We start from the raw sequence: 26500 nt of genomic DNA, 5'->3' as shown, positions 1-26500 counted from the left end.
GAACTTCCTCTTTCACGTGAAACTTCTTTAGCAAGAATACTTCATAAATAATACTTCATACAGCATTGCATCAGAGGGCATATTATGCCTGGATATCCTCCTTTTCATGGTAAGACTGCTCTGCTCTGTGTACCATCAGTTTTGCAATTACTATCTCTGTGACCTGTGAATTCCGGATATTATCCTTGTAAATTTCTTAACTTCCTGCCATCTTTTTTTTTTAATTGTGTTATGTTAGTCACCATAAAATACATCATTAGTTTTTGATGCAGTGTTCCAAGAGTCATTGTTTATGTACACCACCCAGTGCTCCATGCAATACATGCCCTCCTTAATACCCACCACCAGGCTCACTCACCCCCACCCCCTCCCCTCTAAAACCCTCAGTTTGTTTCTTGGAATCCACAGTCTCTCATGGTTCATCTCTCACTTCTATTCCCCACCCTTTTCATTTTCCCATTCCTTCTCCTAATGGTCTCCATGCTATTCCTTACGTTCTACAAGTAAGTGAAACCATATGATAATCGACTTTCTCTGCTTGATTATTTCGCTCAGCATAATATCCTCCGGTTCCATCCACTTTGATACAAAAGTTGGATATTCATCCTTTCTGATGGCTGCGTAATATTCCACTGTATATATGGACCACAGCTTCTTTATCCATTCATCTGTTGAAGGGCATCTCGGCTTCTTCCACAGTTTGGCTATTACAGACATCACTGTTATGAATATTAGGGTACATATGGCCCTTCTTTTCACTACATCTGTATCTTTGGGGTAAATACCCAGTAGTGCAATTTCAGGGTCATAGCGTAGCTCTATTTTTAATTTTTTGAGGAATCTCCATGCTGTTTTCCAAAGTGGCTCCCACCAATAGTGTAAGAGGGCTCCCCTTTCTCCACATCCTCTCCAACATTTGTCGTTTCCTGCCTTGTTAATTTTGCCACTCTCACTGGTGTAAGGTGGTATCTCAATGTGGTTTTGATTTGAATCTCCTTGATTCCATCTTTTTATAAGGTATATACAAACAAACAGACGATCATTACACTTAAAATTCCAAAACTTATTTCCACATTTTTATAAAAACATAGTTTCAGTTATAGTTCCAAAAAAGAGGTGTTACATATGTATTTTCTCAGTTTTATAACTGCTCTCAATTATCAGTTATCTTTACTCACCATGCACTCCAACAGAATTCCCTTTTATATTATAAAAATAGTGTATTCCCTCTAAAATAATATGTAAGTAAAATGTTCTCTCTACTTCTTCCTCTGGCTCAACAAACCCTTTTCTGAAGGGAACCACTGTTTATAGATGCACTAGTATCACTTGAGTTTTTTTACTGTGTACATAGACATGTTTTTCTGAGTTCTTTTTGCTGTTATTATAGTCACACAAATGGATATTATACTCTTCTGTAATTCACTACTTTTCTTTTAAAATATTAGTATATATAAGTTTATCTCATTCCTTGTATAGTATTTCCACTGTTAGCTATACCATGATTATTTATTCATGGTCTAGAAGTGGAGAATCAGGTTGTTCCATCTCTGTTCTGGCTCTTTAACAAAAAACACTTCACTCAAACTGCTCGTCTGGTTAAGACAGATCAGTATTTCCCTTCCACAAATAAAATGCTATTATCAGCCATTAATATAAAATTCCCAGGAAAATATAATAACCACACAATCAGAGCTTATTAGATTTCTTTCAGGCAGAGAGACATGATTAATCTGCTTGCTAGGTACACTTAAGAAGTTCTTGGAGACAGTGATACTTTAATCAAAATCAAACAACTTGCAAGCTAGAGAATCAATATGGGCACGAGTGCGTGGAAGCACATATCACCGATGCCTGTCTTCTTGGGGAGATTTAAAGTAGTACCATAATGAAGATTATATAATCTCCTTGAAGTTTTCTCAATTCTTGGGCTTTTATAAAGGGAATTTTATTTTTTTTTATTTTTTTAAAGATTCATTTATTTATTTATTTGACATAGAGAGAAATCACAAGTAGGCAGAAAGGCAAGCAGATGGAGAGGGAAAAGCAGGCTCTCTGATGTGGGGCTCGATCCCAGGACCCTGGGATCATGACCTAAGCTGAAGGCAGAGGCTTAACCCACTGAGCCACCTAGGCGCCCCTATAAAGGGAATTTTAAAAAGAAACTATCTGGGGAATGAAAACTGATGAACTCAAGTAGAAATAACAACTTTTCTAAAAAGACTTTTATTCATGCCTTTTTCAAAAGCTAGGTGTCCTTTAACTTGTTTCTTCTACAGATTACACATTACTCGATCATCCTATAGTAATGTTTTCTTCTCCAATCTTTTCCTCTGGTCCTGGGCCTCCTGATCAATGCTACTCTAGCACATAGTATCTCGAGCTAAACACATACATGGTCTCATCACAACGGACTGTATCAGGACTATTACTTTGTAATAACAGACATGATACCACTCCGAGAACCTCTGAGTGTCTGACATATTAATGTTTTCTGTAGTAGGGTAAAAGCAGACAATCCTCCCAGTTTCCTCAACAAGTTATTTTCAGGTTAAAATGAAATGGAAGATTTGAAAATACAAAGTTGTTTATTGAAAACAGTAGCTAAAATCTATTAAGGACTTTCTAGGTATGAAGCACTTTTCAAAATGTATTATATGCATTAACTTGGATTTACTTATATTTACCTTACACACCGATTACCAGAGCTAGAAAACTATTATAATGTGCATATAGAGGAGGAAACTGGGGAACAGGGAGACTAACACAAGACGTCAACAGCACCGTCAGAGATCAAATCCACACGGTCTGACCTCAGAACTCCCCTTCTGCCTTCCTCCTTTCCCTCTGGCTGGCTGCTCAGGTTCTAGATAGCATGTTCGGAGATGGATTAACACGGCTAAGTGGCAGGAAGAGTAACTCACGGTGGGCAGGGATCCCGGTGGTGGCTCTAACTACCTCAGCACTGATCCATAGGTATTATATGTGAAACCCCATGAATGAGGAGAGTGTGACCATCCTCCTGGATGAGCACCCCTGAAATGTAGGGCTTCTTAACAACGCTGTGTAGAATAGTAAGTAGTAGAGGACAAGAAAGAATAACAGGAAACTGAAATCAGACATGACAATTTATCGGCGTCTTTCCTAGAGCAGGGTTTTTCTACATATCTCTAACAGACTGTCCCTTGGTCTCTTGAACTAAATCCCTGCAGTTGTCTCAATGGCTTTTTCCAGAATAATTTTCTGGATACCTTCCTGGTTACCCTCTGGCTAGTCAATACAGCTCCCTAATGTGTGCCATCTTAAGTTCGGCACTAAGTCAGATATGGTCCGATCCAGACCAGTGAGCTCTCATTTAGACGAGATCGGGAGCATTCAGGGTGGTATGGCCGTAGACGTGAGCTCTCATTTTAAAAAAAAAATGTATTCAAGCAGAGCCAGGTGGCATTCCGTCAGATCCTCACAGTGAAGGTCCCAACACTGCATTGGGAGGCCGGACTAACTACCCTTTATGTTCTCCTCCAAGGAACATTCTCTGAATTCTAGATAGGCTGGCTGCATGAACAGAGGTAAATATGACTGCTGTTTCCCAGCCTCAAAAAGGACAGTCTTCCAAACACCTGTCATCTTTAAGAATGAACCTAAAGCATTTGAAAACTTGTAGAATTTATGAAATGGCTTATAAAATAAAGTTCCTATACTTCAGCTGCCTTATATAGTAAAAATTTATTTTTAAATTGAGACTATAAAGGACTATCTTTATTTTAAGTACATATATTGGGAAGAGGAGGAGCGGGGAAAGGAAAGGAGCATACAAGAAAGAACAGGAAATCCACAGAGGAATCTTTGTGAGAATAAAGTTCTGAATGCCAACTAAATTCAATTTTAACTTAACGTTCTCATCATGGAAACTCCAAGGGGATTCTTCAATAGCCAGAAATTTGTTTTTTCTCTTTTCCAGCCTCAGATTCAGCAGAATTGAAACGTACGCATGAAAATGAGTTTCTAGCTTCCTCTCATTGGGTTTGCATGGGAGGGGAAAAAGAAAGAATGCTTAGCACTCGCAGAAGGTGCAACATTAATTTTGCATTATTTAAAGAGAAACAGCTGGCAGACTTTGTGGAAACCAGGTTTCGTGCCTGATACTAACCTGATGCTTTATCCCTTATGCAGAAAAGTTTTCACACTACTCAAAGCTTGCCTGAATTCTTTTTATAATTAATATTCACAGTCTCGGGTTTTAAAATCTAAACATCAAAGATTCTAACTTACATTCAATAGAGGGCTGACTTATTCTTGAAACAGGACACAAGGTACATTGATTGGCATCTAAAGATTATTTATAAGGGACTCATTCTGCGTTAGATCCTTAAATAGTCATTTTAACTGTGCAAATTGGGAGAAAGTCCTGTAGCTGATTTTAATGTTGTTAAGAGCTCTAGGACTTGGGAGATAGGCTGTCACCTCAAAGTTCCTTCAGTGATAAAGTCCTTGTTGTTTCCGAGCGTGTGTATGTGAATCTGGCAGCTGAAACTAGCCAAGAGCAGAGAGCTCTAGTTCTGTTCCCTGCCCATAGCCCCTTCCCCAATCCTAAGAGGTACTGAGTCCTCTCTGAAATTAGATTACTTTTAATGGGCATTTTTATGGTCTCAGAGTAGGGTATTATCATGCTATTATCTTCACAAAAGATAAATCAATATAGGAAACATTTTATATGTAGAGTTTGTCTGTTTTCAAATTTCCTAATTCGGCGATCCAAATATGCATTTCAAATAATTACACATGGTATTCATAGTGTTGTTTTTGAAGTTTTACTGTTGACACTATTCTTAGCAGAGTAAGACATTTTCTTACTAGTCACGGAAAGCAATCTTTTAAAAAAAGGAATATTATGGGGATTCTTGATGTTTTTAGATATTTTCCTTTATAATTCTAATTTAATTAAGCAAGTAAGTAAATGGATGAATATGTATGGGGGGGAAGGGACGCACGCTTCCTGGTCAATTATTAGAAAATTAATATTTTTTAAAAAGGTAGTGATATGAAAATAACCCGGTGTTATAGACTGAGTGTTTTGTGCCCACACCCACCCCGGCAAATTCATATACTGAAGCCCAAACCCTAATGTGGTGGTACTTGGAAACAGGACCTTAAGGAGGTAGGTAGGGTTGGATAAGGTCATGAAGTACAGTCCTCATAATGGGGTTAGTGCCCTTATAAAGAACAGATACCCAAGAGCTTGCTTTCTCTCTCAGCAAGAAGGGGGCTCTCCACAAGCCAGAAGAGCCCCTCATGAGACAGTGACCATCCTGAAACCTTGATCTTGGACTTCCCAGCCTCCAGAACTGAGAAATAAATTTCTGTTTTTTATGCCACCCAGTCTATGGTATGGCAACCTGAGCTGGGATACCAGGTAACTGTACAAAATTAATTAAGAAATTAACAATTTATATTGCTTTTGTATTATAGTCAGACCACAGATCCTAATAATGCTCATTCAAAGCTACATATAATCTCAAAAATTTTTTTTTTTTAAAAAAAGATTTTATTGGGTGCCTGGGTGGCTCAGTGGGTTAAAGCTCTGCCTTCAGCTCAGGTCATGATCCCAGGGTCCTGGGATTGAGACCCGCATCGGGCTCTCTGCTCAGTGGGGAGCCTGCTTCCTCCTCTCTCTCTGCCTGCCTCTCTGCCTACTTGTGATTTCTGTCTGTCAAATAAATAAATAAAATCTTAAAAAAAAAAAAAGAGATTTTATTTATTTATTTGACAGAGAGAGAAATCACAAGTAGGCAGAGCAGCATGGGGTGGGGGTCAGGAAGCAGGCTCCCTGCCTAGCAGAGAGCCCAATATGGGGCTCAATCCCAGGACCCTGGGATCACGACCCGAGCCTAAGGCAGAGGCTCAATACACTGAGCCACCCAGGCGCCCCAATCTCAAAATTCTTAAGTCTTTTATTAACTCTTCCCTTTTTACTGCTTCTCATCAGGCCAGAAATTTCTAAAATCTGACTTGTCTTTGTCCCTAAGCAAGCCTTTTACCCACTAAGGTTCACCCTTACCTAAGGTTCTACTATTAACTGAGATTAACCCAACAGTTTAAACCAAAGATATCATATCAAATCATAATCATTATAGGGATATTTTTAAGTATCTTCTTCAGGTAACTGATAACATAAAAATATGTTCCTAACACCGCCCCCATCTCACTCAATCACAGAACTTGGACATCATCAAAACCAATGGAGCTATTGTGTGTGTTACTTCCACACCCTCCGCCCTTGCCACTCGGCCACATAGATGTTTCCAAGTGAATGTTGCAGCTGAGATCTACTGTACCCTATAAAGTTTGGTTCACTTGTAGAGGCAGAAAGAGCACTTTGAACTTAGACTCTTATCATTTTAAAAGAGGACATTTAAGTGTCACTTTTGTAACCAGGCTTTTAAATCAAATTTTAGTAATGAATCATACTCACAGCAAAATGATTGAGTACTCACTCCTTTTCTATCCCTCAACTAGTAACTAGTCTAATGTTGACAACAGCAGGAAACATGTTTTTTGGATACGGGTGTAGGAGAAACCAAAGTTCGGAGGAGGGTAGCTAAGCAGAGCTAAAGTGAACTCCTGTTTTACCACCTGCCTTTTAAAGGTTTTTTTTTTTTGTTGTTTGTTTGTTTGTTTTTGACAGATCACAAATAGGCAGAGAAGCAAGCAGAGAGAGAAGGAAGTAGGCTCCCCGCTGAGCAGAGAACCCGATGTGGGGCTCGATCCCAGGACCCTGGGATATCAAACCCAGCTGAAGGCAGAGGCCCCAACCCACTGAGCCACCCAGGCGCCCCTACCACCTGCTTTTTAACACAGGTCCCTTTCTACTAAAAATTTGTTTCTCAAAGAGAGAAACAGAGCACAGTTGGCATGGGTACTAATTACCCTCACCAGTAGAAATGTCATGCTTGACAAAATAGAGACTGTTTTAGAAGAAGCAATTCCCTAATGAAAAATAAAAAAGACATTTTCAAGCCCTTATTGTTACAAAACGAATATACACAAGCATAGAGATTTTATACAATACATTCCATCATAAGTAGGCAAGAAAACTTGCTCTAAGGGATTTCTGCATTATAGTAAGGCATGCACTGCTCAGCAAGATGTATTTTAAAGAAGCGATTAGATTAGATATATAATTAAACATAAAGTACTTGAAGAATTCCCTAATGCAAACTTATGGCATTTTGACCTTCCTGTAATCCCAAGTAACATCCATAAAAGTTGGAAATTTAAAAAATGGTATGACTTTTCATCTACCAAGTTTTGCCAAGAACAGAGGACGATGATAAAGGCCATGAAAGGCTATAGAGAGCAAGGCATGGGCCCTCAGGTAATGCTAACACTATCTTAAAGGGAAATAAGGCTCTAGGTAAATTTTATTCCAGATTCCAGGAGTGTCTTATCTGGTGTGACTCCATACATCTTCACATAATCTAATTCTGTATGACTAGGAATTGCTACTGGTAATTGCTACTAACTCTAGCGAGAAATAAGTAATACATTACAATCTTAAATAAGTAATATATTACAATCTTAAAATATTGGTGTTAAAGGTATTTGAGAGGTCATATGGCCAAATTCTTCAATGTGTAGGCTAAAAAATGGAGAATTCAGGGGCGCTTGGGTGGCTAGGTCGGTTGAGTGTCTGATTCTTGATTCTAACTCAGGTCATGATCTCAGGGTCATGAAATTGAGCCCTGAGTTCGGATCCGCTGTCAGCACAGAGTCTGCTTGAGATTCTCTCCCTCCCTCTCCCTCTGCCCTACCCCTGGCTCATGTTCTTTCCCAGAAAGAAAGCAAAGTAGGAAGGAAAGAAGGAAGGAAGGAAGGAAAGGAAGGAAGGGAGGGAGGGATCTTTAAAAAAAAAATGACAACCCAGAGATATGACAAAACTTGCCTAGTAATAATTTTAATTTAAAATTTGGTCTTCTAGCTTTAAATTCCTGCTTTTCCCCATAATACTATGAGCACCCCCCCCAACAAATGCACATGCACATGAAATTAATTTTTGCATTCCAAGAGGGAAAATAACATGAAAATGTAAGACATAAATTCAAAATAATTAAACATATCTAAGGAAATAAATGTATTTGGAGATTTATCTTTAAATCTTCACTAACTCTTCCTCACAGCTCTGAAAGAGCCCTTTTCAGTAATCCACTTGAGAAAAGTTGCAATCTTTCCCGCCCAAAAGATAGTAAGTGTTGAGTCATACTCACTTACAGTATGGGCATTTCAATGATCCTGTACTAGATAGCAAAACACCCCCAACTAGTGGCTTACCTGGCTGGCTCTTCTACTCTACGCAGCATGGGCTAGGGTGCTAGGGATGGCTGATGTCACCCAGAGGCTAACCTGGGAATGGCTGAGGCTACAGTGTCTGGGATGCGTGGACAAAGAGTCACACAGAGATTCAGCTGAGCTCACGCAGGTCCCCGGGTAGAGGTGTCCACGTGGCTGCATGGGCTGCCTTATGGCGTGGCAGCTGAGAGCATTCCAGAAGCCCTGAACTGGCTGGCCACTGCCAGACCAATTCAAGGGCTAGTCCCAAAAGTGGCACAACACCACTTCTGCTTTACTTTATTCATCAAACCAGTCCTATGCTTAGCTCAAAGTCAATGTAGGGAAGGAACTAGACCAAAGCATAAAATAATGAGAGGCATGGTTTCCTTTGAGAAGTCTTCAAAGTAACAATCTACCATACAATGGCTGTTAAAACCTGGTCAAACACGATTTTTGGTGGAGACTGACACTGAGGGAGGGAGCTGTTAACCAGGAATACTGAGAAATTCTATATTACAATATAACAAACATATATAACCCTAAAATTCAAATATAAATGCAAAAGAAAGCTCACTAATCTTATATTGTTTACTGGATTCATTTATGGAATTGAAGTGAAAACTGTGGTATTATTTTCAGCCCGGTATTAATTTTTAATAAATATAGGCTCAAATGGTTATAGATATCTCAAAAACACATTTCTGAATTTATAAACTGTTAATATAAACAAATTTATTTATTAAAAGTGATGTTTTGGGAGGGTGGTGAACACCAAGCTCCGAAAGAATTCAATTACATGCTTTGTAGACTACCTGGTAACATACATTTTATCCAAATGATATGTGACTGAAAGACAATTTCCATGGCAAAGTGGGGGAATGCTGGAGTACTCAAAACTATACATATGTCCATTCTAATATGCCCCAAGGCTTCAAATACATGTACCAAAGGAGTTGGATTTTAATTTATTGAGGTTCTACCACGTGCTACAATGGTTTACATTAACCACATTATTTCACTTCACCCTCTCAACTACCTTGTGGAAGGAGTATGATTATGTCCATTTACAAATGAATGCACTAAAAACTGCAGAGCCATGGCCACACACTTGGAAAGTGGAACAGCAGAGAATAGAACCCAGTATGTCTAACCTCTGAGTCTGTTTGATCTTTCAACTAAATAATTCTTTTATGGTATCTTCAACGGGTGGCACTAAATTCTACTTTATTTTGACCTGATCTCCATTAAAAAATAGTTTTCAAACACTTTAGTTTTCTGTTTCCAGAATCTTATTCATTATTAACTGTTTTATGGAAGCAAACATTTACACAGCGGAAATCTGACATTTAAAGATACCCTGAGTTTAAATCATGCTCCTCCAACTGCCCATTCATCTAAATTTGTGGTTTCTTAGAGAAGAGCATCCATGTCCAAATACTAATGCTTTAAAATAAAGGGACCAAAAACAAAACAAAGCAAAACAAAACAAAAATAAAAACAAAAAACAATAACAAAAAACCCACCTTAAATCTACACTTTATAATTGTATGACAGCAAAAGGAATCACACCTTTTTTTAAAGCATTACCTTCAATGTACAGGAAAACGTCTTAATCATTCTATCACGCACTGAGCTTCTTGTGAATCGATACCATTAAACACATATTTATCTCCCATAACACTTAGCACAGTGACCTATACACTGTACCTGAGTGCTGGATGAATGAGTGAAAGGAGCCGAAAGAAACCTGAAACACCAGAAATTACACTGAATACTTCCTAAAAATAAGTTACCAAAAAATATTCGTTACTTTCATTATTTGTTGACAATCATAGTGATAGGAACAGTACACGCATGCAAAGTATTACGCATACAGTAATACCCAGCTCCAATCTAGTCCCTTGTTATAAGGAGGGGATAGATGTAGGACATTCATTTTGGAAGGGGATAAAGGCAGCCAAGAAAGGGAAATCACACAAGAGGGACCAGAAAGAACTATGAAGAGGGCTGAGTAGCAGAATAATTTGAGATGTACTGAAGAATTTTTTTGTTCAGTGTATAAAGGTATCCTTATGAAAATTAATACTGAAAAACGAGAAACCCCTATAACCTTAAAGTTACATATCAAACAATTATTTGGCTGGTTGCTAATAAAACATCTGATCTTGACAGAAAACACTTTAAAGGAAGAATAAATGTTTGAAAATATAGAAAAAAAAAGAATTCTAGAAAGGGAACAATCTGTTCAAAAGATCTAGTTGCATTTCACTCCAATTCAAAATAAGGAACCACAAAATGTTATGTCTAATCATAATGGGCAGGTGATTGAAGAATAAATTCTATCTATGCCCCATGTTTCTAAAGTGGCCATCATTTAAATGTGTATATAAGTGTACAAAAGTGGCACTGCAGAACAAAAATATTGTAACAAAATTTTGTCTTTGCTTTTTGGGGTAAAAAACAACTGGAAATTTCTCAAGAAGCCATGCTCCACTTTGATTTACATGTAAATAAAAGCATAAATAACAATATAAATTACTTAAAACCTTATTGGTACTTCACTATTTTCAGAATTCTACAGGTTAGAAAAGCAAATGTCTATGGGAAATAAAAACGTTAACCACTCATATATTACCTAATTAGATAATCACCACGTCACAGTATAGAATTAAGAGACTATTTAAAAGTTACATTGTCATTGTATAATCCCACATATTGCATTGAAAAGGAATGCTGCAGCCTAAAACCTCCACATGTATCAAGGCAAATTCTGCACCTACTAGTTAACTATAAGGAACAGTTCTCTCTAAAAATATTATGAAATTGACATTTCCATGTGCTTTTTAATTTATAAACCAGGAATCACAGAAAAACAGAGATAGGCAAGGACTCAATAAAGCATTAACACAGTCATTTAGAAACCCTCTAAGAATAAGTTTGATTCTGCACTGCATTCTAAAATGCAAATTTAAGAAATAAAACCTTATATACATAACTTACTATATTTGTAAAGTAGCTTTATTCTCTTGTTAATATACAATCTGACTTCCTAAACACATGCAAATGGCCTGAAAAAAATACTAAATACATAAGACAGACGTGTAATTTCACAGCTAGATTTGCTTACACATATCCTTGACACCAAAAGCAAGAAAACAAAAGATACTGTCATAACTAAGGGATCTTATCCCAATCTCCATTAGCACCCAGAATATGTACCACTTTGTGGCTTTACTGTAGCTGGCACATTTAATAAGAATTACTCTGTGCCATAAACAAAGGTAATATCTAAATATGAACACAATTTGATTTTAATTATAAAATTTTATTTGCATTTTGTGTACCGATGCACAATTGTGAATGATTTTTTATGTTATATGCATAGAACCAAAACCTAATAAATGCTTACATCTCGTTTTCTTTTTCTATTTAATTTGAGCAAATTAATAATCTAAAAAAGTATAGAAACACATTTTGGAGAATTACTGCATTATTCATATGTTATGAATCCTATAGCATTATATTAATTTATGAAACGTTCTTAAAAATGTTCTATACATTAAAATATATAATTTTCCTCACTGTGTAATAACTCAAAAATAAATGAGTAAAATAATACTAGTAATAATATATAATAACAGAAAATATAAAATCTCCTATTCACATACTTCAGAGTTAATTTTCTAAAGGGAAAAGAGCACAGATGATTTTACACTCGGAGGATAAAATTGTGTTTATTAGGGAGCATATTCATATCCTAAGATTTCTGCCAACTGCAAGGCGCCGGGCTTGGTCCAGTGCAAAATACAAAGAGCAAATGGATGAATAGAGGAAAAATTTCTATGGTAAATGCCATAGAGTAATACAGAAAAGGAGCCATAGGAATTTGGGTAAGGAATACACTGGTTCCAGCTAAAGGAATGAGGGGAGAGATACATCCTCTTTGGGGGAGAAGGAAAAATCAAGGAGTTCTATATAGTTACATGGGGATGAGGCAAGGAGAAGAGGTAATTTGTTAATTATCAGTGTTCATGCCCCTTAATTATTATGATTTCCTGAGCTACAAGTGGGGCTGGCAAGGTGTAAGGGCGAGAACGGGAGAATGAGGCTGGGATGGAAATCGACTCCTGCTACAGTAGTATCACAAAAATTCTGTAATATTAAAATGACTAAGAAAACCTGAAGTCGGCTGGGCTCTAGATAAGCCCATATAAAGATATAGCCACGCTTACTATAGTTAAGAAGGCCCTTTTCTGCACTGTGATAAAAGTTACTTTATCTACTGAGAGGATCCAAACAAAATCTGGAGCTCACAGTAACTCAAGAATGTTAAAATCCCCACAGCAACGTCCAAATTAAAGGAAAAAAATGAGCAATTATCACTTAACAACATCTCTCAGAAGTCATCAATAATACTGAGTAAATCTTTGCTAGTTCATAGCCTGAAATATATATAATTTAACCTTCCATTAAAGTAGAAGTCTTTCCCCCAAATTATCCAGAGAAACTGCATGCTCACTAGGCCATGTGATATTTCATGATATACGAGCCAGCAATAATAACAAATAACATATATTTGGGGGGAGGATTCAATTCTTTGCCATTATTAAATGGGTTTCATTAGAATGGGAAAAGAGCGTGGACACACTTAAAGACATTGTATCCAAGAGGTGTACCATCCATCCTGACATTTTCCAGAGGACCTTTTTACTAGAAATAATTTCAAAGAAACTAATTCTTTAAAGGCTGGACACAAAATGATTTTCCTCAATATTTACGATGTGACTCTACAAATATTTTATGCTTTTGAAATACAAAATCTATCCTTAAACAATAAGATAGGAGCTGTCATTTTTTTAAAAGACTTTATAGCACAGAGTGCTTTGTTTTTCAGTAACTATCAGGTAAATTACTGCAAAACTTTGCAGTCAATTATCGGAGCCTGTAGAAGGGTTACATTTTAGTCAATAAACAGCATGAATACAAAGCATATCACGAAGATGCCAGCTGTACATTTTATATATACACCTTACATTTATAACAACTGTAGTTTAATGCAGAATATTTCCTCTTTAACCTATTTTTTTCAATATACCGTGATAAAAACTTAGCCAATTAAAGAAACAATAAACAAAAAAGCTGAGCTGTTACTTATCTAAAAAATTGTTGGCATTTTCTCAGCTCTAAATGGTAAAAACTGTTGGTGTCTAGCAAACAAATCTCCCTCTGCCAAACAGGAAATCAAAAATGCAAATACCCTAACAAAGCCGGGTAAAAACAGGACATAAACAAATATTCCTAATTGCCACAATCGTACACAGAAAATACTACATGTTGTCATAATTTTAATCACCGACAAAGCTGCAGTTCCATTTAACAAACAACTTCCAGTGTCTGACATTTAAGAGAAAAGGCTTAAAATCCATGCTTCACCAGCTCTATGAATATGTCACAACTGCCAATAACAGATACAGCAGCATTTCATTTTATGGTCAAAAGATGCCAGTAAAAATACAGTTATACAGGACATATACATATGTGTACAGACACATATATATATGCCAACTTCAAGTATTTTCAGTATAAAACAAGAAGAAATTGTCAAAGGAGGATATTATATTTTAAATAACTTACCTTTCGCCCATCACTTGCATGGCAATTCACATTGAGAGGAGTCAGTAAAGCCATTAGTTTTTCTTCATTACCGCTCCTGTAAAAAGGTAGTGAGTCAATGCCTATAAGATTATAGAGCTTCTTACGAATATTTATGGTTATTTTTCAGAAGAGTGGAAAATAATATGGCTTTGCTTTGATTTCTTATATATGGCTCTCAATGAATCTCTTTGGTATATTCAATTAAATTAATATATTCCTAATTAATTCCCATTAATCATCATACAGTGGTACATCTTGGGTAATATAGCTTTCTACATTTTTATTTGTTTTATTTATCTGCATCAAGTCACCTTAATTACAAACAAACTTTATTCTGATAAGTGATCTAAAACACTGGACTTAAAAATACATACAAAATGATGAAAAAAGCTAACAAATTAAAATAAAAATGACCAAGAACAAAAGAAAATGGATGAAAATTTTAATATTTACTTTATACCCCCCCATTCAAGCTTTGCTAGAAAAAATTTCAGAGAAAAATGAAGAGATAGGTATTTAAATGCTCCAAGAAGATCATCCGAAAAGCTGGGCAACTCAGATCTGCAGGTACCCTAAGAAATGTTTCAAATAAAATCAACCTTATAATCTTTACCATGTTGAAAAACTCTATCATTTAAGACACTAATCACGTAAAATAAAGTATACAGAGACTGAGTATGAGGTCTTATCCGCATTATCACGTAAAATCCAAGCAAGACAATAACACGTTATAATTTTTATAGTCCTCCACCTGCCCTCCCCTTTTTCTCCCTTACATGCATTATACTCACTTAAAATGAATGGAATCACTTACCTAGCAGCTTCTAGGAGTTCGTCTTTCTTGTATTCACCTAGATGATTGCAAAATATCATGCTGTTAGCATTTGGCAGAAGACAGATTAAGAAATGCAGTAGGCAGCAAATACAGAATTAAATAGAGAAGAACAGAAAAAGAGAGTCCACACCCCGCTGGGTGATGGAGCCGTGACGTTAGCCAGCTTGTGAAGGCAGCATCACCAGTGCCTTGGAGACGGGCAGCAAATTGACGCAGCTTCTTGTCCAATCCTCAGATGAAATAGCTTTCTTCAGACAACCAATGAATGCTAAATCTCGTGTCCAGAAACACATTCCCTCTGATAACAGCATGCCAGCTGAAGACAATGTCCCCTCCCCCCTTTCCTATTCAGGCTGTCACAGTATACTTGTGAAGCATAATACATTCTGAAACAAAAGCAAAATAATGTGGCTCTTTAAAGGTACAAATTACTAGGCTTCAAAAAAACCTCAGTTTTATTGGTAATGACATGGAAAGTTTTTTTAAAAAAAAAATTTAATTACCGCTGCTGAGCATTACAGCAATAGAAAAAATGTATCAGCATCATGAAGCTTTTGCCTCAATAGGGTAGGTCTGTAGACTAGAAATACGTGAACTCCGTACCAAATGCTATGAACCTCTTGGAGGCAGCGCTCCAAAAACCAAAACAGTGAATACATTCTTAAATGACAGTAATATTCTAACATGCTGCAGGCTTCACACTTTATACAAATTCAAGACAAAATCTTAACAAACAAGAAACCTGAAAATTATTTTTAAAAAACGAGGCTAGGGTCTCTGAGAATAAGCAGATAGAGAACTATTGAGATGTGGGTAATTTTTCTCCCTTCTCTTTTTTAAAACATCACAGGCTGAAACGAGGTATATAATTTAAAACCTTTGATACGCATTTCTTATAGTATTCAAGATCTAACGAATAAGCTTCTTTTGCAAGCTCAATTGAAGGACAATGAATTTAATAGTACAGTGTTTGCTCATTCAATAAATAAAAAGAACAGCCAGGACTATGATTCAGCTGTGATATGCTGACTCAGTTGGCTATATAATGATAAAAATAATTATACAAAATGTCTAAGCAAACAATTACATGAAAGCAAATATTAAGCATACATATAAGAAATGAAATTTTGGATTAAATGAAAATGTTATTCTACTAAGAATTAATCTTAAATTATTTTAGAAGTCTTATCACTTATAAATATGGATTTCTTCACATTTTATTTCTATTTCATTACAGAATGCAGAATATTGATGCAAATACTATAAAGTCACCTAAGGACAACCGAGCCCACGTTTAAATTCTATGACCCATCATTAGCAAATATTCTTTTAAAGTTTGTCTTGTTTCTCAGATTAAGATCACATTAAAATCTCAAAACTGTACACAGTTATTTTCAAATAAGGAAAAAGTTATTAAGTATCTATTCTCTCCTAAGGGAATTTTATATAACACTAAAGTCATAGATTCAATAATATACACAGATCATGATCATGGAGTTGGTCTTTCCAATTTCCCAAATAATGTATTCAATCCACATTCTTTAACTGATTGAGTTTTAAGACTTCTATTACTTTACGTCCCGGCCAATTTTTTGGTCTTGCCTTCCCAAAGCCAAAGACCTACCTTAACTATACATTTTAGGTGGCAATACGGGAGTTAGTGAGTCCATTTAAAAAGCTTCTTATGAGGAAAATGGCTAACTCATACCCTCAGATGCCTTAAGAATCAGGAGCAAAGCCAGTCAAATTATGAAACTATCTGTAGAAGTCATTCAGTCAGTCCGTCAACAAACATTTATTTGAAAGGTATATATGCCAGACTCAGAAACACAGAAGACACTGTCATCTCAGAACTCTAGGAATATTTGACAGATGAACACATGATTCTGGTAGAGTCTGAAAAGGATCTTATGAAACGCTATAAAGAGCTTAAAGCCTACTCTAACTGAGATTTTCGTAAGAGACAGGGTAATTGTGGTTCAAGGAAGGTTTCCTGGAAGAGGGGAAATGTGAGGTGATGCTCAGGGAGAAAAGAGAGAGGGGAGAAAAGTGGCCCAAGAGGTAAGGAGGGGGTGGGGAGAGACAATGAATTGTGACATGGTTTATATTTTGAGGTAAGTATAGATTCCCTGGTTAACAGTCACAACACATGAAAACTGGGAACAGAAGTACCTACTACTGAAATGTGAGTCACAGTGAAATAGGACTCTAATAAGGTAGAAAATAAAACTGCAAAGTACTTGGGATGTTCCAAGTTCAAATCAGTCTACCTACATATACTTCTCATCAAGTACAGCTTATGGATGTTTTCTCCAAAAGGCACATTTTTAGAAAAATGTTACTCCTGCATGGGTAAGATGAAAATAAACCAAAGCTTTCTAAAGGAAATATTTAAGCACATCCGACAGTCAGGCACAGGTATTACAAATGACTTTCTACTTTTACTGTTAGAGACTCCAGTACTTTAATCAGCTTTTCTGCAATACATTCCAGCATCCACTATCTGGTGCCCAAGGACCATAATCCATAAACAGTCGAAGCTATTTTTCAAATGCTACATCTCAGGAACAACCAACAGTGAATTAGAGTCCCTTGTATATGCCGACAACAAATCTGAGCTACTTACTTAACAGCCAAACCACTAGTTCTGTTTCATTTTAGCTGCGACTCTGAAAATATTCTGGCTGAGACTACAATGCTCGATGGAGCATTTATATTCTTTAATAACATCCAGATAAAGGCTAGCAATAGATCAGCCAGAAAGGAAACTAGGTAATTATAGTCAAAATAATAGCAGCCAGGAATGCTGAAAATAAATGGCCTCTATTTTTCTTTGATTAGAATAAAATATGTGGGCTTAAAAAAATAAGCAAGGCACAAAGTTTACTTTTCAAAGTCTGAATTGCTTTTTTATTAGTAAACTAGTGACAGGATATATGTAAGAATAAACATACACACACACACACACACACACAGGGGGAGGTTTGAGTCAATGTGTTAAGGAGGTATGCTATCCCAAAGCTTTAAAAAAAGGTTAAAAAAAATAATGGTTAAAAATGAAACTCCCCTCTCCATTTTTCTGAGGTAGTTAGGAAAAAACTTCTCTTTTTACCTAGTGTGAAGGTGAAATCACTTTTTGAATAAAAATGAAGAAGACTTACATCAATAGAGGAGTCATAATTATTGACAACTCAATTTCAACATTTTAAAGTGCTTTTGCCTCCTTCTGCAAATGACAGGATCAAAGTAGCTTAGTTTTGTAAAACTGAGTCTTTTGGTTTTGTTGAGGTGAAACAGCATGAAAATATTATGAATACAGAATCACAAAATCTTACAGCAATGAGGGACTCAAAAAGGATTATGACTTTTCTCTACTTTGAAGACATGCGCAATACATGCCTATAGTAACATCTTCTTAGATGCAATGAGGGGAATGTAATTTGAAAGTCACCTTTTTTCTGTCACCTCACCTCCAATTTCAGAATCATTCTCCTAAGGGATCATCTGCAACATATTCATTTACAGTTAATGAAATTGACACTGAAGCAGTTAAATGAATTGTTTACAGGTTTACTGAGCATTATTCATGATCTGTCAGGCCCTAAAAAAGGCTAATATGTGAACACAAACCAACCAGATCTGAATTCTAAAAGACAGATATAAATAAGAGAGTAACAAAAAAATAGTGATAAAGCAATTTTTAAAACAACAATAACCAGCTTCAAACTAGTATAACTTCTTTATATTACATAAGCTAAATATTTCCAACAAAACATTTTAGAGCATTTGAACTTTCATATGAGCTTGTAAAACAAGAACCAAAAAAATGTATAAAGGGCTTAACCTTTTAGTTTGTTTTAACATTGTGGACCTAGGGAGGAGAAGAGAAAAATTCATTCTGGGTCTATTCAAATGATCAATACATCTGGCATTTCCTATAGCATGCTTTAATCCCTTCTGCTTTAGATATCTCAAGGGAAGAGCTATGTAAAGACTTTAATCAATCATCTCAGTTATCAGGTTTAGGGACCCTTACATAGCTGAGTGCTAAACAGTACCATGAATTGATAATTCTCACAGAGATATTTCCTCATCAAGGTACCAGCAAATGTAAGAGATGAACAGATTCTTGTAGCTCACCTGACAGCCTATATGGAAAATAAAATATTAATTTAGGTGACAAACACCACTGTATTTTCACTAGTAGATTTGAAAATTTAGAACCGACTACGTTGTTATGGAAGGAATTTCACTACCACACCAGGAAATAATCTAATCTCAAGAAGCTAAAGCTATAGGTCTTCCACCAAAAGCAATTTTCAGACAGGCTGCTATTCTCCTATAATCAACTCCAGGAATTCTTGAATTTTTTTTTTCTGAAATCTTTCATAAATATTTTCAGGACAACTGGGGAAAAATTACAAAGTTATCAGAGTTCTCAATGCCTTCCTCCTGCATCTGAATCTTGCAGTCTTCCACTCATTTTGATGCTGCATTCAAAGTCCATACTTAAGTCCAGAATCATGGTCAAACTAAACACTCCACAACCATTCTAAACACAGAATCATTGGGGGTTTTCAAATTCTATGCTTGAACAGAGTATTTTCCTAATGGAGATCCTTTTCTTCTTTTGCCTCCTACAACTGACCTTTTCAATTAGCCAATATTAGCTACCATTAAACATGGCCTGTGCTATAATACCACATAACCTCGAAGCTCTGCTGTCCAATATAATACCCAGCACTCTCACATTGCTGTTTACTTTTACGTACATTAACATTATAAAAAAATAAAAACACTGCTCCTCAGTTGCACTAGTCTTATTTCAAGTTTTCAATAAGCACGTGGGGTTATTGTCTACTATAGTAGGCAGCGCAGGGAGAACGTTAGAATTGTTCGAACTTCTTTTGGACCATGCTACGTTAGTGTTTTTATTGACTATTTAAAAAGTCATCCTGAAAAAAACAGAAAAGAAGTCCTCTTTTACTTTAATAAACTACTTTCCATATTTTTCTTAAAGTTGTCACCGCCAAAACTGTATAAACTTTGTGTCTCCTATTAAGTACCAAACAACTTCTTCATCAGCATGAAATACAGGTGAGAACACTGAACTGTATGATAAAAGATCTGGAGTGAATTCTAGCTCTACCATCAATTTACTTGTGTGACCTCAGGAAAGTACTTTATCTTCCGGGACCTTCCAGTTTATTGTCATCTGGAAAGAGAGGGTGAAGGGTTAAATCATCTCTGGTTTCCCCTCTAAAATTCTCATCCTATATTTGATTCTCAATATTGCTCAGATCTTTTTTTCTCTTTGCTCAGATCTTTTTCTATGACAATTTTAACGTTGCTCTAAACAAACTTTAAGGAAAACATGAATTTATCTGGGGTACAAAATCTCTACTAAACTATTATAAAACATACTACACCTTGGAATTACAGAGAAAGCAGTAAAGCAATTTTGCTCAACTTATACTTTTTACTTAGCTAATTGTAAATCTGGGGAAACACCCCAACTAGAAGCTAAATAAAAACAGTTCTTTCAGAAGAAAGTGGTGATTTGTATCTTTCTTAACTTTAAGAAAAAGACCCTCAAATACAACTATACTGATTAAAATATAAAAACAGGTTACATGTCAACACAAAATAACCAGTGTCTTAAAACATTCCAAAGACATAACATTCAAACATAACAAAGGCTCTGCAAAAAAAACAAAAAAACAAAAAAAAAAAAACAAAAAAAACCAGAAACAAAACATGTAGTGCAATCAATAAATAATAGAACTGTTAACAACTAGTTTCTTTGTATGCAGTAATATGACCTTGCTTAGCCCCAGCAACATCTAAGATACATGTTCCATTTATGGACTCTCTGCAGTTTCAAATGATTTAAACCTGTTTCTGACATTCTGTCAATTGTATTTGGCACGCAACAAGACTTTTCACTGGACTTTTGTTGCTGTTTTTGTTTTGTTTTACATTTTAGAATGAGTATTAAATCTTTTTCCTAATTTAAATTCAATTATCCAATGAATAGTACATCATTAGTTTTTGATATAATGTTCAACAGATTCATTAGTTGCATATAACACCCAGGACTCATCACATCACATGCCCTCCTTAATGCCCATCACCTGGTTACCCCATCCCCCACCCACCTCCCTTTCTGCAACCCTGTTTATTTCCCCCAGAGTCAAGAGTCTCATATGGTTTTTCCCTCTCTGATTTCTACCCATTCAGTTTCCCTCTCTTCCCCTATTGCCCTCTTCCCTATTCCTTATGTTGCTGTTCTTTTAAAAATGTAAATACTAAGATTTGGGACATAAATATAAATATACATTAAATATACACTGGTCCCCCAAAAGGATTATAAGATATATATATATATATGTATCACATATATATGTATATATATGTGTGTGTGTATGTACATGTGTGTGTATGAGATATATATATATATATATATATCTCCTCTAAAAGACTGGATATTAAAAGCCAAGAAAAGTGTTCCTACAGGACTTTATTAACCAATGAGACATTCTGTAAAGTGCACCTGTACTTACAAAGAAAATGACCTTTTAGATTACGCTGTAGAGGAGAAGACCTTTTGATACATCAAAAAGAAGACAAGAAGGGAGAACTGAGTGAAATGGGGAGACGTGGGACATTGATCTTTTCACTATCATAATGCCTATTCCTAAAAAAGTGGTTTGGTAAAGTAAAATCCATACTTGATCCAAAACAGGCCAACAGATTCATATTCTTTGTTTCTACACCAGTGGTGCTTTTTCCATAGTCACCCATCCACAATTTATTTGCAAATCCCAAATACAAAAAGCTCCACAAATTCATTTGGCAGCAAAACTTAACCAACTTAGTACACACAGCTATCACAGATTTCATTGCAAAAATATTAATGTTTGATTACAAGGTGCAGCACCAGACTGTACTGGGATGTTTTATAAGATATAGTTGATGTACAGCGTCTTACTTTATTTGCTTACTGATATGTAATTTACATACAATAGAATTCACCCTTTTTTAGATGTTATGTTCTGTGAATTCTGACAAACTTATACAGCTGAGTGGCCACTACCTCAAGATACAGAACATTTCCATCATCCAAAAAGTTTCCTCAGGTCCCTCTACAATCAATCTCCTATCCAACCCCCTTCCATGGCAACCACTGATCTGATTTCTGTCCCTATAGTTTTACTTTTTCTTTAGAATGTCATATAAATGGAATCACAGAATATGTAAACTTTTGAATATGGATTCCCTTACTTAGTATAATTGCTTATTCAAGTCATTGGACATACAAATATTTGTTCTTTTTGACTGTTAAGTAGTATTCCATTATATGAACGCTTCTGAATTTACTTACCCATTCACTAGCTGAACAACGTGGGTTGTTTCTAGTTTTTGGTGATTCTGAATAAAGTTACTATAAACATCCAGTTTTGCAAGGACAAATGTCTTCATTTCCTTGGGCAAACACCTAGGAGTGGGAGCGCTGAGTTGTACAATAAGTATATGTTTCAATTGCTTAAGAAACTGCCCATTATACCTTTTTAAAAACTTGAAAAATTCTTAGTTCTGGAGTACAGATATGTCACCTATCAAAGTAGAACAGTATCAAAATAGAACAATATCAAAAAACAAGAACAAAATAGAAAAAGTTGACAAATGAGAAATAAGACAGTACTGCCACAACCTCACAGCTAGAAATCCCAGCCCCTCTTCTTGTACTGGCAATTCACCTAAACTGAACCACTTTGCACACCTTTTAGTTAGTTCTTCGCTTCTCACTGGTGCTTTTGTGTATTTCTCAACAGGAAAAATACTGAAATTTCATCTCTTCATTCAAGAAAGTGTTGCTACGTAGTACCTGCAATCCCAGAGCTATGAGAATATATGAACAAAGTATATTTTGATTTATAGGAATCATACTGTTATCTGTGAAAAAAAAAATTATTTTCCTACAGTCCTTACTCTTCTCAGGAAGCCTGGACCCTCAATGCAGCAGCCAACTGAGGGCCTGGATTTTTGTGAGACACCTATTTGGGGACTGTCCAACCCTTGCTGCTTACAACAAGTATAAGGAACTAAAAAACAAAAACAAAAACAAAACAAAACAAACAAACAAAAACCACAAAGGCTAAAAGTGACTACCTTTTGAATGATTTGAGAACTGTCTTATCTTCACTGTAATTATTCTGTATGATTGCATTTATATTCTTAGTATAATGTATTTTGTCCTTCATTTACAAAGTCTCTAAAAGATGTAGTAACCTTGTTTACAATTGTGGGCCTTCTCAAGAAGTACCAATCAATTGTGATTTACTTCTTCAACTACAAATGCTTAACTTACTATTTTTCTTGCATTTTCCCAAAAGTATCATTTAATCTCTTATTCAAGGTTAATTAACTTTAGTGAAGTCTGATTAATGGTATTATCCTAGGCACAATCCTTCTCATTCAAACTCTTGTTCTTTTTTCAAAAATTGCCATTCATGTATTAGTTCTCCATTGAATAACATCCTTTCTTTATTCATTTAACAAATATGTATTCAATATCTACAATATGCCAATCACAATACAGCCGCTACTAACATATCGTGTACTGAATCTTGAATCAGAAGGAAAGAAAGTGATAAATTTAAAGCCACAACACCAGGAATGGCACCAAACCCCCAGAATATCTCATTCATTTAGTGAGCAGCAGGGCAGAATTACTCTTGCTGGAAGTGTATCACCCGTGTGAACATTATTGGTCAGATGTGTTGAGGAAAAGTGGCTGAGGACCACTCTTAGGAGATAACAGAGCTAAGCACTATGGTTTTGAAGCTTTTAGACATCTATCCGTGTCACTGAGAGAGATACTGTGTGCGTCTAGGTATGTCTATGTAAATAAAAGACTCAGATCAGGGTAATGATAGTTACTAACATTTTGTTGATCATGGACCATCTTAACAAGCTAAAGAAAGCCACTTTAGACCTCTTCCTTAGAGAGAAAAATACCTTGTGCATTTGAACACAAACTCAAATCTTTGTTTAGAGTTTTTATAGACTTCTTGGATTCATAGTTACCACACATTAAGAACCTCTGGTTTGTGTTCATTGATTCTAAATAATAATCTCAAAACAGGCTTGGCAAGATAAATGGTTTGATATCCTTATTTTACACATGATTCCTTTAAGACCGCCGATTTTAAAACTATGTAGTGACAAAACTAGGACCGTAATCTCTGCCCTTTGGTGGTATTTTTAATTGGAATGATACGAAGTGATTGCATGAAGTCAAATCACATATGAGCTTAGCCCATACATCTCTGGGCAGGATTTTTAATACGTGGAAATGGACTGAAGATTGGATAATTATCTACATGAGCAAAGAAGTTAGAAAAAGTGAAGGTCTACTTGGGGAAGAGTGACCAATGTCAAATATATAGTGAAGGAATGGAGGACACTGAATAATATTTCAAAAGAATAAATTTGATTTTTTTTTGAATCTGGAAATATTATGTTGCAGAACTGAACATTATTTTGTAAGGCACAGGACAAGGGAGTTATTCTTTTCCTTTTTTGAGCACGCGAGTAGGCTAATTAAAGCTGAACTTAACCTGATAACTCACTGAATTAAGACCCGGAGACACTGGGGATTAGTTACGGGGCTGCCACAGGTGGATGGTGGGAGGAAAAAGAACATAAATGGTGGCAATAGAATGGAAAGAACATCAAGGAGAGAGAAGGCACCGTGGATCACAATGAAGCAGAGCTTACTATTTGATGTGTTAGCTTTACTGGGTGACTACGAATGTCATGTTACATAGCTATAAATAGTAAAATTTTAAATATTTATATCTTGGTCTTAGATTAGCACTTGGTCCAATAATCTTGCTGAACACGACCACAGAAGCACTTTGTTGTTTCAGTTTGTATTTAATGAATATATTACTCTAGATTCAGACTTTATATACTGAGAAATGCCTATTAAGTTAGAATAACCTATTTAAATAATATGGCCAGTTTATTTAATTATTAACTTAGTTGTTAAAATTGAACAGCCTTTCATTCTTGTACAGCCCATTTCAAGACAGACATTGAGGGTTCACAGTTCAGCTAGGAAGCATTTCAGACATATTAAAGATAATGTTCTCTAAGAGAAGTAGTTTTGAAAAATACTGCATCTGAAAGACCATAAAAGAGACCTATTGAGATATAATGCCTAGAAAATCAGTTTGTCCTTTCCCTAAGCATAATATTAGCCTCAAAAAAAAATCTAATATAGATTAGACTATTCATTTAATTACTTTACTTAATCATTTATTATAAAGTTAATACAATGGGCTATTGTACTACTCCGACTACTTCCAGTTTCAACCAACCTCTTGTACTTTTATCTACTTTCCTTATTTTGTTTAGTTGAGAAGGCAATGTAGGAGAATGTTTACTTCAGAACAATAAGAAAAAAAGACTTTAAAAGGTTGAGGAAATGAGGACATACCTGCATTTTGGGGAAACACTATTTTGTAGCATTTTGCTTTTGGAAACTGTTTCAGGTCTGTCTAAATAGGTCAGAGAAACAATTTTACTTGAAGTAGCAGAAAAGAGAAATAGATATTCAATTTCAGATAATCTTAAAATTATCTTATTGGGATACATTCTCCTATGTGGAGTTTATATACAACCACATGTCAACTTTACATTTCATTTTCTTATCTGAAATTTACTAAACCCCATCTCTTAGCATCAGTTTTATCATCTAATTCCTTACTTTAAATACCTAGCAAGACAGGGCAGCAAAATTTTTATCAGAAACATGTCTAAGACAATCTTGTACTAGTAACAATGAAATTTGAGGCAATATTCTTTGTTTTCTGTATGTACAATGTAAATTTGTCTACCTAATTATTATTTCTTAGAGGGAAGAAATTAGATTATATAATTTTCAGTGCTTGATATCTCTTTGGAACATAATTGTTCAGAAGTTCCTTGTTTCTTATTTTTTTAGAAAGCTGCTTAGATTAACCTGTGATAGACATCACTTCATACAAACAACATTGCCACGAAGTTCAGACACGGATGGTAACATTAGTTTGTTTTTCCAAGGTTAAGTTTTAGTTTTGAATGATCAATAACTTCACTATAGAATTTGCAAGTAAGAAATGCTCATCACCATTTCTAAACAAAGATGATCAAAGACAAAGATTGCAGGTAGGACATAAAATCACTTGAATGATGAAATCAAATCTACATACTGGTTCACAAAAATTCTTTTGAAATAATACTTTTAATATAAATATAATACTTCCCATCAAATATTAAACATTTCTGAAGAAACAAAATGTTTTTGAGTATTTTGGTATTTCCACTCTTTTGCTGGTCTTATTTTCCCATGAATTTGTCAACTACTCTCATATAAAAATTGTCACCCAGCCTTATTATAAACCTGCTACCATAAAAATTAACTCTCTTGGAACACTCGAAAACTAAATCACTCCAGATAACCAAGTTTTCAAAATAACTGCTAATTTAGAAGTTTAATTCCTCTGCTCTTGATGGAATTTCTTTATGAAATATATTACACACTTGTATGCATTCAAAAGTGGCTTATTCCAAACACAATTTAATCTTTCTTGACAAATCAGGGCCAATTATTATCAACCTTGGCCAGATTGT

At 35.5% G+C, this 26500-nt stretch overlaps 1 protein-coding gene across 1 annotated transcript in view; it reads right to left on the bottom strand.

Moving 5' to 3' along the window:
- The window catches only part of TNKS (tankyrase), a 206421-nt gene that overhangs the window by 82320 nt on the left and 97601 nt on the right, over positions 1-26500 (bottom strand). The window contains exons 4-5 of the mRNA XM_044225548.1: positions 14798-14834; positions 13963-14038 (exon numbers count right to left, since the gene is read on the bottom strand). Of these exons, the coding sequence (XP_044081483.1) occupies positions 13963-14038; positions 14798-14834 (113 nt within the window). The remainder of the gene's footprint in view (positions 1-13962; positions 14039-14797; positions 14835-26500) is intronic.

The sequence above is a fragment of the Neovison vison genome, chromosome 11 (assembly GCF_020171115.1).
Source record: "Neovison vison isolate M4711 chromosome 11, ASM_NN_V1, whole genome shotgun sequence".
NCBI classification, from domain to species: Eukaryota; Metazoa; Chordata; class Mammalia; order Carnivora; family Mustelidae; genus Neogale; species Neogale vison.
The sequence above is the reverse complement of the archived record's forward strand: the minus strand, read 5'-3'. Positions and strand labels throughout refer to the sequence as shown.